We start from the raw sequence: 17479 nt of genomic DNA, 5'->3' as shown, positions 1-17479 counted from the left end.
TCACAAAGCATACAAATAAAACGTCAGTGGAGCTGATTTGCCTAAGTTGTCATGATGTTGCCTGCACAACCAAAGTGTTTACAGCTCCCCTCAGCTGCAGCAACAAGTTTCAAAAGCTGAAACACATTTTGGAATTTAAAAAGCTACTAAATGTGGGGGCAAAAAAAATAAAAACGTTTTTAGACGTGTTAAAAATGTATTTCTGCAAACACCAAAAGCACAATTTTATAAAATGAATTCTGATTAATTAAAATTGGAATAAATACAAGGTCCCTTCATTCAATCAATCAACTGCACCATTTTTAGAGTTCCTTGTTTTTCTGAGTAAATGTTAATCTATCAGCCTGTCTCTGGTGGTCATTCAGAGGTGGGGAAACCCCTGGAAAGGTCGCCAGTCCATCACACATCACACAGAGACACACATTAACGTGCTTTTTTCCTCATAAAAACATACTAATGAACATGAGCAAATAAAATTACGTTTTAGCAGTTTTAGCTTAGAGATGTGGCACAAACCCATGTTATGGAAACAAATATGCTGTGACCACATAAGCAAGAAAAAGCAATAATGTGATTCTGACTTGCTGGTTAACAATTATCAAGATTTGTCTGCAATCGTTTCTCTCGGTTTTACTATAATAAACTATAAGTATTTATTAGTAAAATAAAATTTAATTTGTAGTTCTCTTTTGAGTACTGTCTTGCAGAAAGCCACCATATGTTGAGACGTCCCACTTTGCTGGCCCCCGTTGGTGACCTTAGGCAAGTTTTTCATCACCTCTGATTCCTTGTCATTTTTTGTGTGTGTAATTTTTCTTTTAAAACCAAAAGCACTAACCATTTAACTAGTGTAAAAATCATATTCTTCTTAGCAAAATAATTGTCTCAGGTGAAAAAAATGGTGAGATTAAATCACTGTAGGCAGCAAGTTTCCTCGGATGGTTTGAGTTGAGCTTACCAGGTTTTAGGGAGTTTGGGGCAGAATCTGTGGTGTGTGTTGTCAAGATCAGAGTTCTGTGAAGGAATCCATGCAAGGAGAAAAATTAAACACCACAATTTGAAATGTGTGATCCCTGAACAATCAAACTTAAAGCCTTTTTGCAAATTGTAAAAAGGTCAGCCATCAACATTCAGCCTATGCGGTCATGGCTGAATGGATTAGGGATTTTATGAATAACTTAAACATCCTATAATAGAACAGATAATGATTACAGGTATATAAAGTCACTGGACCAACATTCTGAGACTTAGAAAGAGTTATTTTTGGAGGAAAAAGGGCAAGTTTTTTTTCAAAATATTGTCACTAGCTTTGTTTCTAATCTGTAAAACATTGGCAAAAATATTTCAAGTGAAATGTTACAAGATATTTAAGCGTGAGCTGATTCTTTGTTACATGGAGTGGATTGCTGTCTAAAACTCTGAAATAGCAGGAACATTGTAAAAACAAGTTGACCAGAACAAAAGTTGGTAAAAGTTTGCAGTTCTTTTATTCACTTGTTAGAAGGAAGATATTAAACCATAATTTTCACAGTTCACAGTTGTCCATAATTTTCTTGCATGGTTTTTATCATTCAAATGTCACTGTTCTTTATGAGGATTTGATGTTTGTTGCTCAGCTTTCTGTTCCTCCCACACAGTGAAAACCTCAAGGTCAGTACAACATAAAAGAAAGTGGTATAACTCAAGCTTCCTGTCTGATTCTTTTACCTGTGCCATGGCTGAATTAGTGTTTACACATTAAATTATGTCAGCTTAGGGAATATATATGGTTGTATTTCAGCTTTTTTTTGACAAAAAAAAATGTTAGAGGAAGGTTGGAAAGCCCTTTGACAATACATCAACTACTCTTCCCAATTATGCCCACAATAAAATCAGAAAAAGACTGGAGAGGGTGCAGACTAAAAAAGCTCTTGTTCATAAATTGAAATCTTCAAGCTTGACTGAAATAGCAAAATAGTTGCAGTACAGAAAACACCGAAGGTCGGATGAAACAAAGATTGAACTATTTGACAAAAATGACCAGAAGAATGCATGAAGGACCTGAGACAGATGAATCAACTGCATGGCATGGTGGAGGTAGCATCATACTGACGGTGGGTCTGTATCACTGTCAGTGGTACTAGTAGATCCCTGATTTCCTACTTCACCCTAACAGCAAGTATAAACTTATCTTTGCTTTACAACCGATGATGAAAACATATCCTTTCACAGGTTGTGTTTAGTTTGTCCTTTTATGTTTTTTTAAGGCAAATTATTTATTTTATTGAAATTTTTGGATGTCCTTTAGATCATGGTTAGATATTATTGTTATTTATTCCCTGAATTATAAATGCACATTCATGAGGTAAATGAACCTCCTATGGAAATGTTTCTTTGGCTGTTGTACATTTACATCAAACTACGAACTGAATGTTGACTAACGTATGTTGTCCCTTAAAAAAATTAGACACTTTGAATTAAATATGCAGAGTCAAAACTACTATATTTTTTCAAATTAAAAATGTAAACCTCAGAAAAAGATGAATGAATCCCCGCCTCTAACAACTTTTTTCTTTCCACCGTTCTGTGAAAGCCTGTTGCACTGCCACGCATGCGCAGTTCAGCGGTATGCGAGCCGAAGAGGAAACGAACATTTTTGCAGCTCCGTCATCGATGCAACAATTTGTTCCCGTCTCGGTTCTCCGGGAATAACTGGATACATCTGACTGGTTTAACTCTGGGACGCAAATAGAAGAGGTAATTACCCCACAGCCCCTCACTTTAAGTCTCAACTCCGGGATTTTGGCCTTAAAATCGGGGAACTGAGAACGAGGTCTGGGCGTGTTTGAATCTCGAGTGTTGTAGAGACAGGCTGCCTCCTCCTCCTCTTCCTCGCCAATCTGGATGCTAGCTTCGGTAGCCTCTGCATGCTGTTGCTGCTGCCGTAGTTATTGAAGTTGTGCTCCAGTAAGTGGTAATCTGATTTATTTTGAAGACCAGGTGAGAAGAAGAAGATGGGGTGTACTCTGAGCACGGACGACAAGGCGGCGCAGGAGCGGAGCAAGATGATCGACAGAAACCTGCGGGACGACGGAGAAAAGGCTGCCCGGGAGGTCAAGCTGCTTCTGCTGGGTAAGAAAAAGATGGATGGACGGAGTGGACTGGGTGTGTTAACCGTAGATGGACGTTACTGTTAGCTTGTGCATGTCGGGGGGTTTTTTATCTAATGTTCCCAAATGACACTTTTATTCGCGAATCTATCGAAACTGGAGGCGTTTCTTGTTTTTTTTTTTTTTATTACATGAGTGGAACTGCGGTTCTTCTGTTAGCTAAACTTTAGGTTCTCCCCATTGTGTCGTCCATCCTCAACACATTTAAATCAACTCTCAGTCACCAATAGCGTGTTTATTCTGGCTCAGGGCGCTTTTATCCTCCAGTAAGTCCGTAAGCTAATTTAACTGTAAGATAATGAGCTGCTTTAGCGGCTCGGTGATAGCACGGATTAGTTAGCCAGCAGGACGCGGACAGGGTCGGATCTGCTGTCCAGAACCGCTTTGTGAGGGATCTGCACCGCTGTTTGATCACATTCAGTAACATACATGCCGCTCAACCTCCTTCAAACCCACAGCAGCCTCGTTGATGTCCAGATGCCCTTCTAGAGTACATGCGTGGCTCCTGAAAGTGAAGGTTTGAAAAAGATAGTAGTTATCCCAGTTATGCTGCTCAACCAGTCTGAATACATTCCAGCTTCAAAATGTGGTTAAAAACAAACAATACAAATGCGTCAAAACAATCCATTTCACCAGAAAGGGCAACAAATATACACTGAAGCCCGTTGAAAAATGTGAAAAATGCTTTTATTTAAAATAAATAAATAAATAAATAAATCTTTGCATGATTGCCAAAAAAGTCAGTTTTCCAGCAAAGGAACATATGTAGGAAAACAGAAAGTCTTTGGAACCACTTTAAATATGTTTACCATAATGTTAGCTGTTCTTTCTTCATTATTTCATAAAATCCCAACATTTTAGCAACAACTATTTTCAAAATAAGATGTCCCATTGTCCTTGACGCTTSATGGACAAATTTTACCCAACGACACAGCAGATAAACACGGTGAATCAGGAGATTTTTAGACCACTAATGTGTTGAGGAAACGGCAGGAAGAGGTTAATACCTTTAATCTTTATTTTATTTTATTACTTATGCTCTTTAAGGCCAGTTGGAGTTTATATAACTAAAGCCTGATTGCTGTGGAAATATTTTACACAGACTGAAATTACACATCTATAATTACATGTTTAAAAGGTGCCATAAATTGATCTATAAAACTCAAGTATGGAGAAATTAAATAAACAGAAAAAACTCTATTTACAATATTTGTCATGGGAAGATTTTATATTTTCAAAATTCTGAAATTATAATAACATGATTTGTGTGCGGTGGTGAAACACTGAGTGTCGGCCTTGATGAAATGATCTCCAGAAATCCTTTTTCAGATTTATAGCTTCTTGCTTAAAGCACATTTCTGCCATTGTAGTCACACAGGACTAAAACAGTTTTTATAAATAAATATTCAGGATGTCAAACTCCTGAAACATTACAACAACGCTCTGATGTGTCACTGGCTCAAAACACTGAAAACAAATGCCTGCGTCATCTCCTCAATCAACTTCTACTGATAACGCCTAAAAGCTGCATTACATCAACTTTTGAGGACTTCATAGCGTATTTATGTCCAAGTGTAATGGACATAAAAATCTAGTGATATTTGAAATGTTCAAGAACAGATGGTTTAGAGGCATCAGCTCTTTGCCAAAAGTATTGTTAGAAGTAAAAGCTGAAAAGTTAAAGTCTCAGCTCTGACACGATGATGGATTAACTGTAGGGCTGTATGATTTCATTATTATTATTATTATTATTATTATTGTTAAATCATTAGGACACTGTTAAAAACGATTTCCACATTTTCCTCATTCCTCTCCAGCTGTCATCATGGTGCCTGCAGCTCTGTATGTGAATTGCAGCATCATGTGTGGGCAACCACAAATAGGCAAAATATATTATTAGCATGCAAAGCATCAATCCTTGATCCATGTGCGATAGTAGCCAATAGGAGTTTATTACAACTCTCCATGTTGCACACACCAGTATTGCGATAGTGATTCTTACAATGTATTGCGCAGATCCAATAGATGGATGTACTTTGTTAAGCCAAGCTCTTGACATCTCTTGAAATAAAACTGAGATGGTAAAGTAAAATATTATTAGCCTCAAGAAAAGCATGCAAAGTATGTGTGAAAGAAAAATCGACAAAAGACTGTTTTTGGTCTCATGTTTTATCTGAGTTTGAAGGACTAAAATTACGCTCTATATAACCTGTTGGATGTAAGTTTAGTTTCCTTTATAGGTAAATATTTTGATAAATCATGAAGATGCATATCCTTAAAAATAGTGTATGATTTAATTGTATATATGAATTAGTAACAACATATTTTGCAATAGATACGTGATCAATATCAGTAGGTAAAACGTCTGATAGAATATTCAATAATTTCACTGAACTCYGATTCAGAACTGCACAGCATTATGGGGGATGTAGGCAGAGGAGAAACCTTAGCTCCTTAACCTCTCATTGGTTTAAGCATCAAGGTTGGTGGCATCAGCTAACTCACTCGCTCTTTGGTTACCTAGCAACTTACTCACTCTTTGGTTACCTAGCAACAACATATTGAGTAACTTAAGCAGCAGCAGTTTAAGGTTTTTATTCTTTATGTTCTTTATTTAAAAGTAAAGGACATGGTCATGCTACCAGTATGGCAGTATTTCAGATATTTTAAGCAAAAAAATGAATGAATAATTATTGACAATTATTGATAGCATCTGATGTGAAACGTTTATGTCGTGATAAACTTTTCAGCTGTATCGGCCAATCTTATATATTTTGAAATGTTTCCATCATATCCAGGATTCTTTTTTTTTTGTATGTGATCCTTGTAAGTAATAGAGTATGTGGAAAGTAAAAACCAGTAGTTTCTAGAATGAGTACAGGACTTCCACAAAGCAGTTATAAATTTTCATGTTGTCGTTATGAAATGCTCTGGTGACGAACACTTTTATGCTATTTTGTCAAAGTTTAGCAGCTTGCAAACAACAATAAATACTTCATACCAGTTATGAAACCTCTTATTTTGCAGGCTCATTGTGTCTGAAGGCTAAAAACATAAATGCTCATCTGGATTCTCTCAGATCAGAACTGTTTGTAAATTAGTATTATTATTATTTTAAGGAATGCTGCCACACCTTTCCCCACTGCTCTGCCCCTGCATCGGTTGAATAGATGGATTGGATGGGGCACAGGTTGCATAGCAACGTTGGTGTTCTGGCTGACAGCAGTATGCATCTGTCACAACTTAAATTACACGACAGAGACAGCAAAGTGCACGTTTGAACCCTGTAATATGCTGCACTGTTGTTTTGCATTATCGGTGGCATTTATCGTGATTAATCTCTGCTTTTCAGTTATGGCTGGTGCCACTTTTTTCCCCCTGTTGCCTAATGCAGTACACTGTTGACCTGCTGATGGCTTATGTAAGTGTGCGTGCCTCATTTGCGATGCTGATTTGAATTTTAATGCTGGTGGTGTGTAAAAAAATTTTTTGTTTTTTTTCCCTCTCCAGGATTCCCACAATTACCAGCACCAGAATGAGTTTCTATTGTGCGTTTACTATTTGTCATTTTACAAGTCGATGTGTTTCATCGCACATCTAGTTGTTCATTTATTTCAAGTCACGTACAAATTTCCCAATCTAAAGTATGTTGCAATGTCTTTGCAAAAGACAGCTCAGCCCAGAAGAGGCAGAGTTGTTGTTTTTCCTTCAAAAATAAATCTGCGCTGGAACCCTGTGGCACTTTTGAGTCCTTCAACAAGCATAAAACATTAGATTCCTCTGCCTTTTCCAATAATTGGCTTCTGAAGTGTCCTTGAAATCTAAACGGCAGCAGTGCACTTCGAATTTGTGATTTCAAATTAATATTTTTTTCCTTTGGTAATAATAACTCTGTTGCATGATCGCTGTTTATCATGTCGGACAGTGAATTGCAAAACATTGCAGCTCACCTGGGAGCAGAGAGTCCCTGCAGAGACGGTATAATTAAAATGTTGTGTGCTCAGCTTAAAACACTTCTGTATCTCAGAGGGACTCTGTACAAAACACTTTAATGGCAAATTCGAAAGCATACCGAAGAGCACTGATTACGTTTCCTGTTTTTAATAATATCATCCAAGCACAAAATTGTACAAGCAGTTTGGAGGAGTTTTATGGTTCAATATTGGATGTATCCGAGTCGCTGCAGTGCGATCAGATGGGAGGCTGTAACCCAGATAAATGTAAGCTGTGTGTAATCTTGTTGACAGGATGATCGAGATGATTAATCCAATTGCTCAAAGATCGCTCTAAACTGGCCCTAAACAGCTTCCATGCTGCTCTATATAATAAAGTGCTGCTAAGATTGACATTTTAAGCAGAGTTTGGAAATTTCTCTCATTCTGAACATCAAGCTGCTTCTCTCTATAAATTTTTATCTCAGCTGTAGGATTGTGCAGTAAATGAAGGTATTTTTAGGATTATCTAGTTTGTGACTTTTAGGAATTATTTTTTCCAATGGGGCGGATTTGTGCAGCAAAGTGACCTGTTTTGTGAAGGGGAGCTCTACCACCTGAAGGTAATGGAAATGAGTACAGCGATGCAGAGTGTTGTACAAATATGCGGGCATGATTTTACTGCAGGCTGCTGGATGCAAATTCTGGTCGCTACGCACATTAAATTTGTGGGTAGATGTTCATGTTTCAGTTGAAGGGTTTTGTTTTAGTGAAGTAAGTTACTTTGTGCAGTTTGGTTTTGTGTGTTTGGAGTTCATTCTCTCACTTTCAACATTATGCTGCACATCACCTGGGATAGCGTCGTTCGCCAGATGTCACATTTTAAGTCACTCTGGTGGTGATTATTCAGTCACTCGGGTTTTTCAGGGCTTCAGGTTTGCTCTGCCTACTGTAGAAAACGTTTCATTTGGGTTTTTTTAATTGTTGTTTTTGCTGCGGGGTCTTTATGTGCTGATTTAGAGGCTATTGTAAAGCATAGTGGTGCTTTTGTAAGGGCATAGGATTCTCATAGTCATAATAAATATTGTATTGTTACTGTATTTATGCAAAGAATTGAATTAATGCAAAACATGAGCGTAGTTTTTAATTTAAAACAAAGTGAACAATTTCTGTTGCTGAAAATATGGTATAATATAAATATGTAACACCTGCTTAAGTCAAAGGCTGWTTTTGATCATACAGTCATATTTAATAAATTAGAATATGGGTACCAATGAGGCTTGTTTGTAAGATTAAAAGCACCTATTGGAAAAAAAACAATATTTTTATTGGATGCATTTATTCATTAAATTTTTTTTGTTTTTTTATTATTGTCAGCTACTGAAAATATCAATTTCATTAGCTGTAAGCCATCTTTTTAACTAACATTTCTTTTTTGTAATGCTTAACATCATGTTTTAATGTTGTTCTCTCATCAAAATTGTCCCTGGAGCACTGCCTTGATTCTTTCATGCATGTTTGAGAAATTCTATAATCTCCATGGCAACCATTGGGTGGACCTGGAGTCTGCTTCTAGACGCAGCTTCTTGGAGTCAAAGAGTTTCTACCTCGCAGACCGGCCCTTTTCCTCTCGGCTCCTTCAGACTAGCCAGCATCAATTAGCAAACACCTAGTGGAACTGTGCATCTGCTGAGCTCATTTTACGAGCTACTTCTCAGTTCAACGCTGGTAAAAACATTGTTAAATGAGAACTTCTTGTAGGCGGGGTTTCAGAAAGAGCTTCTTAAAGAGACAGAGGCCCAATTTCAAGGAGTTAAATTACAAGGTCAAATATCCTTTAAGTCAAATTTGATATATACAGCATTTTTATAACAACTGATGACAGTTACTTGATTGTGCTATTCAATCGATCAAGTTTATTTATGTAGCACATTTCAGAATCAACGCAGTTCAAAAGTGCTTTACGTCTTAAAAACACAAACATAAGTCATACAAAAAAAACACCAGAAACAAATGTTATATTTTGGTGAGTGCCATCCTCAAAATGATCAAATATGTTGGTCAATGTTCCATTTATTTTGTCTAACTCAAGATTTTTAGCCTCAATTTAAAGAAACTGTGTTTCAGCTGTTGTGCAGTTTTCTGGAAGTTGACACTGTGCTTGGAAAATGCATAATATTGTCCCTTTAGCTCTCTCACTTTATCTAGGACCTTTAATAAAAGGTGTCAGTTGTTGGTATCTTTTTTTTTTTATGTCTTACCTCTGCACCAATCATAACGTACCTTTTGGTTTCTATTTCAGGCGCTGGAGAGTCTGGGAAAAGCACAATTGTCAAACAGATGAAGTAAGTCTGAAAATCCAAACATGCAGTTTCTATTGTTTCAGAAACAACCAAATCGGCATGTAATAACACAATGTGAATAATCCCAGAAGTAGACAGACTTTAATGTACAAGAGGTCACATGAGATTATTCAATCCCACATCATTGTTCTTCTGCAGAGCAGACGTCCATTAGTTCACTGTAAGGAACTGGATTGAGCTCCTCATTGTGACACACGCTGATCAACCTACGTCATCGCTGGCAGTTTTTATGGAGCTGTAATTTTCTTCCTTTAAAGGCGACGTTGTTTTGTTTGACTGTCAGCCAAAAGCGCCTCTTGTTGTTGGCTGCTTGTTGAAAACATGCATCTTCATGTAAACTGGGCCCTAAGAATGACACAATTAATGTTGTTCTAATTGCAGTGGTGTCTGACAAACATTTTTAGAGTAAAGACTTGATTCAGATGCATCTTGTCAACAAAATGAAACCTTATGAAACAATTAAACACAGCAAAATAATTAATTTGGTCGTATTAATGCTCAATTATGTGCATTGTGTTCTCTGAGATTTCTACTCATGTTACAGGGAAATCAAATTAGAAAAAGTTAATTATTTCAAAATTATTACAGGATAAATGTGAAATTTAGTTTTGTATTTGAACCATAAATGTACCAAGCTTATAGGTGTATTGATGAATACTGATTAATTGGTTAAATGGGCATCAGCTCAGTCTAATTTGATCCTCATTGCTCACTGTACTCACATTTGATGCTCTGCTGCAATCAGTTGATGTTCCAGATACAAAACACATGGCCTAATGTATTGATTAGTCTATATTTCTTGTCAAGCATAACATTTAACTCTATCTCAGATTAATTAAGCTGAAAGGTACATTTAATTTTTATGTTTTGTTTTTCTTTTTTTTTTTTTAAATCTAAATCAGTAATTTGATAACGGTTTTGGGAGTGTTTGAAGGGGTTAAATTAGATTAACTTTATAATTTGGTTTTGCTGCCTGCAAGTGGCCAATAATGTTTCTGCTTTAAATGCCTCCAGCTTAAATATTTAAAACCTCAGTTGTTTTATTTTTAATCTTTTGTGTTTATTTAAAGTGATATAAACGCTACAGCAGGTAATTGAAGGTTTCCTCTGCCTGTTCTTCAGGATCATCCATGAGGCCGGCTACTCGGAGGAGGAGTGTAAGCAGTACAAGGCCGTGGTCTTCAGCAACACCATCCAGTCCATGATGGCCATCATCAGAGCCATGGGACGCCTGAAGATTGAATTTGCTGAATCAGCCAGAGCAGTGAGTCCAAGAAAAGAGTTTATTTTAAAGTATTTTTGTTTTCCTGTTTTATCAGGATGGGGAATCTCTTCAGTTTCCTGTTCAGTTTTCATATTGAGCAGATTCACTCGTACACGACATCGCGTGCTCTTAGATCGGCACATCTGAGCATGTTGATCTTCCTCCAAACACTTTATGAATTCAGTGAAGTTTTAGCTCTTGAAAAGCGGAATAAGCCGCCGCTGGAGGCCAGCCAGACTGTTTGTAAAAACCTCTCTAAAAACACATTTTTTCCTTCTTTTATCAACTGTGTTGTAATCTTTTTTCCTTTGTACACACCTAGAGTATTTGTGTTTTTATTTGGCTCCTGTGTACTAATTAACCACTTCTATTCCTCTTCTCTCTCTGTTGTTGTTTTTTATAGAAATAAAGTGGTAGAGTAATAGTAACAGGTTATTTATCCTCAGTCCTCTGGTGCCTTTTCTCCTCAGTGTCTCATTGAGCAACATTAGAGGAAGTGGGTTTGATTGTAAATGTCACAAACAAAGATGTTGACCTTGGATGAGACATTTACATATCCATTAATCAGTGATAAAAATATAAGTCATGAAACAATAACATTCAGGCTTGTTTTTTTTAATCTAACTGGGCTTTTTCTTTCCTTGCAGAAGAAAGACTTATTCATTTGCTCAGCATGACTAATTTCATTTTGTAATCATCAGCATCTTAAAGTCCAGATGCTTTTCTTTAGTGATTTTCATGCTTTTGCAAACAGTGTTTTGCTGTTTACCTCAGAACTCTTCATTCTTTAAGCTCAAACTTTATTGAGACAAGAAAAGATTTAGATGGAAACTTTTAAAGTTTTTTTTTTATATCATGACTCTGATAAGGAGATCTTTAGAGAACTTGGTGTATGAATACTGACACCATTTTAAAGTTTTAATTCTTTTATCTAATATTTCCTTTGTAAAATATTCTCTGTAATTCTGTTTTTGTTGAAAAGAAATAGTTGATATATTCCTATTTGCTTTTCTAAACCCAACAGAGTCTCTAAAATTAAAAAAATGTCATAAAGTCTGGATAAATTGTAAAAAACAAAACGGCAAATACTTGAATATGAAAAATATTTGTGTTTCTTATTCTATTACAAACTGATAAATAAAGGACCTTGTTTTTTATTTAGATATTTGGTTAAAACATTAATTGTGAAAGTGTTGCTGGAAATTGCAATAGCTTCTCTTTTCATTTCTTCAAAGCAGTTTCTCTGCTATTGCGATATTGCAAGCAAATATTGCTAAAGCAAATGTGATTTTAACATCTTTTGAGCAGCTCTAATCTTAAATGCTCTTTCTCTTTGCTTTTCCCAATGAGCTTTTTGAGTTTTTGTCCACTTTCACCCACTATTTCTGAGTTGGTGACAGAAACCCTGAGCTCCAAGATCTCCACTTTATCACGAATGAGRATTTTAGTCTGAACTTGATTCTGGTTTAAATGTTCAACCATACGGAGTGTAAACTCTTCTAAGTTTCTTTCTTCACAAGTAAGGAAAGTACATGGTGGATCATAAATTGTGACYCGTTCAGTGGAGAATAGTCCTGTATTAATACGTTTTAAAAATGAAACAGAGTTGAGTGAAAACTGTCCAGATATCAAACATATCCGTAAGCTGGGAAGGTCTTAACCCACACTGCAGAACCAGAAGCTCTGTTCTTACTGTGGCTCGTTTCATGATTTATTCATTTGAGAATTGTTTTTATACTAGAGTAGCTTAAGAAATCTATTGAGCTTTGATAACTATGTAATTCTGTTTTTTGTTTTTTTTGTTCTTTAGGACGATGCCCGGCAGCTGTTTGCCCTTGCGAGTACAGCAGAAGAGGGCGTCATGACGCCTGAGCTGGCCGACGCCATCCAGCGGCTCTGGAAGGACGGAGGCATTCAGGAATGCTTCGGCCGTTCCCGGGAATACCAGCTCAACGACTCGGCATCATAGTGAGAGAATCCCAACTGTACTGGGACGCATTTATGACCTGGTTGATTTTCTATCAGCTAACTTTGTCCYGCCTRTAACTGTTGTTAGCTACTTGAACGATCTGGAAAGGCTATCTGCGCCTTCCTACGTCCCAACGCAGCAGGACGTGCTGCGGACCAGAGTCAAAACCACCGGCATTGTGGAAACACACTTCACCTTTAAGGACCTGCACTTCAAGTAAGTAAAAGTTTAACAAGGGATTATTTCGTTAGTTTTTTTACTACCTGTCCTTTTGAGGCTAAACCTCTGCAAAGTTTCAACCGCTGATGGATGAAGTTGAAGTTAGTCGTCTTTTTTGCAGCGTCGCTYTCAGTTTGTGCAACGTTCCAGAATCGCATGAAGCTGCCACCAATACTTGACCATTTGGAGAAAATCTGCACTAAATTCAAACTTGTTCACCCAGTTCTTGTTTTTTTTTTTTTTTCAAATTCAGGCTTACTATGTGTCTTGGAAAAGTATGGGACTTAATTTCTTTCTTTTTTTTATCTAAGTAAGTGTAGAGAAATAAAATAAAAAAATAAAAAATTACACCAAAATAGACATTTTTGCTAAATAAAAGTATTTTCACTCTGATTTATTTTTCCTTTCTGGTGCATCTACATYACAATGGAGATTTTTATTCAGCTCATTTTTGGAAAAGACATTTTTCAAGAACTTTTCAAGAAAAGTTCAGATAAGGAGATCTTTAGAGAACTTGGTGTATGAATACTGACACCATTTTAAAGTTTTAATTMTTTTATCTAATATTTCCTTTGTAAAATATTCTCTGTAATTCTGTTTGTTGAAAAGAAATAGTTGATATATTCCTATTTGCTTTTCTAAACCCAACAGAGTCTCTAAAATTAGAGACACTTTCAAGAACTTTTCTTTTCAAGAAAAGTTCTTGAAAGTGCGGCTTCATAATGTCTTTTTGGTAACTCCACAACTGATAGTTTGTGGCGTTAAAAAGTTAAATAACTCTTCAGTCTTCGGCTGAATCAGAACGGACAACTGACTTTACACCTATTTGAATATTTTGCACTCACTTGTGTACAATAGTAAAATAAAAAAATTTGCGTTTTATTTGCAAATGAGAAAATTTTGATAGAAACTAGAAACATATTTGTATGTTGTATTTTTATTCCAGTTTATGAAAAAAGGTTGAAATGTTTTAAAGCCCCAACTTAATAAAACATTCATGTTTACTGTGAGTGAATGWAGCTTTCTKCACACTGCTGTATGTCACAGCATGGATGGAGGCTGACCTGGTTCATCACTCTGAGGCRACGCCGGCCTGAACTTTAAATCCTCACTCAGAACCAATAACTGGTTTATAACTGGTTAATTCCCGCTCCAGCTTTGATCCGTGTGTTTCCGTGACATCAGGATGTTTGACGTCGGTGGACAGAGGTCCGAGAGGAAGAAGTGGATTCACTGTTTTGAGGGAGTGACCGCCATCATCTTCTGCGTGGCGCTGAGCGACTACGACCTGATGCTGGCGGAAGACGAGGAGATGGTAAGACTTCCCGGCCTGGGTGTGCTCCACCTGCCGCCGTGCGCTGAACCTCTCTCCTCCCCGTCAGAACCGAATGCATGAGAGCATGAAGCTGTTCGACTCCATCTGCAACAACAAGTGGTTCACGGAGACCTCCATCATCCTCTTCCTCAACAAGAAAGATTTGTTTGAGGACAAGATCGCCAAGAGTCCTCTGACCATCTGCTTCCCTGACTATGAAGGTGAGTCGCAGCAGCAGCAGGTCTTCMCGCTTCTTCAGCTCCGGTTTAACCTCTGACCCTGCATGTGGAGCTGATGAAAGGACAAAATGTACAATTTGTTTTAATAATTTTTAACTTTTCTGTATGTGTGTCCATATACCCTGACAGAAGGCATGGATTAATTACTACTGAAGGAGACTCAGTCAGTTTATAATGGAATAAAGTCGTATATATGACACTAATCTAATTCATCTAGTAAAAAAATAAATGAACTAAGTGACTGATTAATGCAACATCMATTTTTCATATAACATAGAAAAATAAGTTATGGCATCAAGAACCAAATTGCATCCAGATCAGTAATTTGTTGTTTCTTTGGTTGAATTTTAACAAAGAAAAAACATTTTTCATAAATATGCAATTTACATGTCAATTCCCCACTTGGCTTCACAGGGTTCAGTCGTGTCCCGCACCATCTTTTTCTCATTTCTACGCTCACTCAAGCTTGTAAAAAAAAATTTAATGTCAATAAAAATAAAGAAAAATATTAAATGAGTAAAAAAAATAAAATTACAGCACATGAAAAGCACATGAAAGAGTTGATGAAATTAAGTCAAATCAAATTAAATAAATGAAAACATTATTGTTGGTGTCTTGGCCAGGTCCAGTTTGTAAAATAAAACTGGTCCTCAAACATTTTACCTGGTAAAATAAAGTAGAACTATAAGTAATAAAACAAGAATTCATCACTCTTTACCTGAAAATAAAAGTTTACTGAAAAGGAACTCRATGTAGAATATGACTTCTATACTGTCASACATGAACTTACAAACTCATGCAGATATTAGTTTAAATAATGGCTTCATCCCTTTTTTTTTTYWAAATGATCTTAAAAACATGCATCTTTAWTTTTTGTTATGTTAAATCAAAACCAGAACGTTTCAGTTGTTGAACAACAGCGTCGTGTCGGATTGATATATGTGTCTGTAAAAAGTAAAACTGACTGAATATCCTGCAATAATAGCGATCCCATTTTCTTGACGCAGTGCTRTGAGATGCGACAGGAGAAAAGATAAATGGTTAAATAACTTAATGGGTCTTTTTAAATCAATTCCCATCAGATCTGTCAGGTTAACAGCGTCTCCTCAGTCAGTGCATCAAATTAAAACAAAGCAGCTCAAATTTGAGACTTATTGAATTTCATCGGATTCAAATCTTAAAAAAATAAAAGGAAGTAATCAATTAAAAACAGCACTCGAGTATTGATTTATTATTTTGTTGTTCTGATAATTGAGGTGGCATTTGGCTACAAAAAAAAAATGCTTCATAACTCTGAACCGTAACTTCAGGTCCCAACACCTACGATGACGGCGCGACCTACATCCAGTTCCGGTTCGAGGACCTGAACAAGAGGAGGGATGTCAAGGAGGTCTACACCCATTTCACCTGCGCCACCGACACCAAGAACGTGCAGTTTGTGTTCGACGCYGTCACAGACGTCATCATCAAGACCAACCTGAAGGACTGCGGCCTTTTCTAAAGGTACCGCCGCCGGCTCGTTTGTGACTCGGGCACCGCTGCTCTTCCTCTCTAATCAGACGCTTTTCTTTCTATTCAGGCAGAGAGTCGGCCTACCAAGTGACTTAGATCAACCCAGAGTCAGCGTGCTGGACGGGCCCTGACGAGAATGTCACTTTTAACCTCTTATTAACTTATGTTCATCTCTAAAAGTTTGAAAGAYGGTGTGTAGAGAAAATCTTTTCTGTAAAATATTTGTACAACAGTCTATGGCCATGGATTTTTAGAAGTTTTAAATTGTGTTTTACTTGTTTTTATTTTTTTATATAAAGAAGGGGAGTCATTTGCCAGTTTGGGGGTCCAAAAATGAACTTTGTTGTTGTTTTTTGCCCTATTACCTTAGTTACAGCGTGTGCTCTTATTTTAAAGTCAGTGTAGCTTTGGCCATTTAACTCTTCACTCAGTCACCTGAATTACTCTCTGGGCATTTTCAGCCTCAGTTTTTGCATAATTTCATCTCTCCATATTAAAAAACTCTGCAGACCAGTTCACTCTGATGCTGACAAACTGTGAGTGAGTGCGTGTGTGTGTGTGTGTGTGTGTCTGTGTGTGTGTGTGTGTCTGTGTGTGTGTGTGTGTGTGTGTGTGTGTGTGTGTGTGTGTGTGTGCTGTGAGTTGATAGCTTTGTGTGGATTGAAGCTAGATGCCCGTTTGAGTGACTGTCTCTGTCTGTGTGAATGAATGTGTGCACGATATAAACAAAGGGACTTTTATTCCTCTACTTGTCATCCTCTTTCAAAGTTGTATTTTTCTAAGCGACCAAAAAAAGAAGCTACTCTCATTAATTAGTCCAAGTTGTTGATGTGCTCCTGCAAACATTCCCGGAGAATCGTGAGGGTAAAGAGGACGGCAGAGGTGGCCTTGTAGCAGATTTGGGTTCCGGTGCAGATCTGTGTTCAGTGTAAAGACAAACCTGGATGGGTTCATGTGATGGTTTCAAGTTGCATATCTCCCCCCTTTGACCCCCTTTGTTTCCATTGGATATATGGACATTAGCGGACTAATCTCCATGATTTTGCTAATAAAAGAGCTGTTCTGGTGAAACCAGGACAACTTGTGCAACAGATGTGTACGTGTTCATCCTTTTCTTCTTTTGTTTTTTTTTTCTTCCAAGGAAAATGGTGAAATTGTGTCAATACATGTAGAAGTGGATGAAGCGTTTTACAATATTCTGTCAATGATCCTCTGGGTTTTTTTATGACGCTGTATTGTAGATGGAAAAAAAACTTGTAAATTTCCACAAAAAATAAAACATTTCTAGAGAAAACATGGACATTTCTGAGTTTGAAAAGTTGCACATTTGCTTGAAAAAAACTTTCAAAAGTCAAAAATGTTAACATTTTGGAACAACTTTCCAAGACTTAATATTTTATAGAGGTAAGCCCATCTTCTAAAGAGTTTTCAGCTGTTCAGGATTTTTTTTGTGCTAGTTTTAGTAAGGGCAGCAAAAAAAGCAAAGCAATAAAATAGATTTAAATTTCTAATTATAA

General features: G+C 36.9%; 1 protein-coding gene across 2 annotated transcripts; it reads left to right on the top strand.

The window, feature by feature from the left end:
• The first annotated feature begins 2588 nt into the window (after nucleotides 1-2588).
• On the top strand, nucleotides 2589-17055 carry LOC103466076 (guanine nucleotide-binding protein G(i) subunit alpha-1). Of its 2 annotated transcripts, none has more exons than XM_008411424.2 (10): nucleotides 2589-2736; nucleotides 2980-3111; nucleotides 9384-9426; nucleotides 10567-10708; nucleotides 12519-12676; nucleotides 12765-12893; nucleotides 14082-14211; nucleotides 14279-14432; nucleotides 15761-15953; nucleotides 16030-17055. In XM_008411424.2, exons 2-9 carry the CDS (start codon nucleotides 2994-2996, stop codon nucleotides 15949-15951), a joined length of 1065 nt encoding a protein of 354 aa, XP_008409646.1. In that variant the 5' UTR covers nucleotides 2589-2736; nucleotides 2980-2993; the 3' UTR covers nucleotides 15952-15953; nucleotides 16030-17055. The 2 variants fall into 2 exon arrangements, with proteins under 2 accessions (XP_008409646.1, XP_008409645.1); XM_008411423.2 differs by having other exon boundaries at nucleotides 2975-3111.
• The last annotated feature ends 424 nt before the right edge of the window (nucleotides 17056-17479 follow it).

This window comes from Poecilia reticulata, linkage group LG6 (genome assembly GCF_000633615.1).
Source record: "Poecilia reticulata strain Guanapo linkage group LG6, Guppy_female_1.0+MT, whole genome shotgun sequence".
NCBI lineage: Eukaryota > Metazoa > Chordata > Actinopteri > Cyprinodontiformes > Poeciliidae > Poecilia > Poecilia reticulata.
Note: the sequence above shows the minus strand (reverse complement) of the source record. Positions and strands in the feature narration are given on the sequence as shown.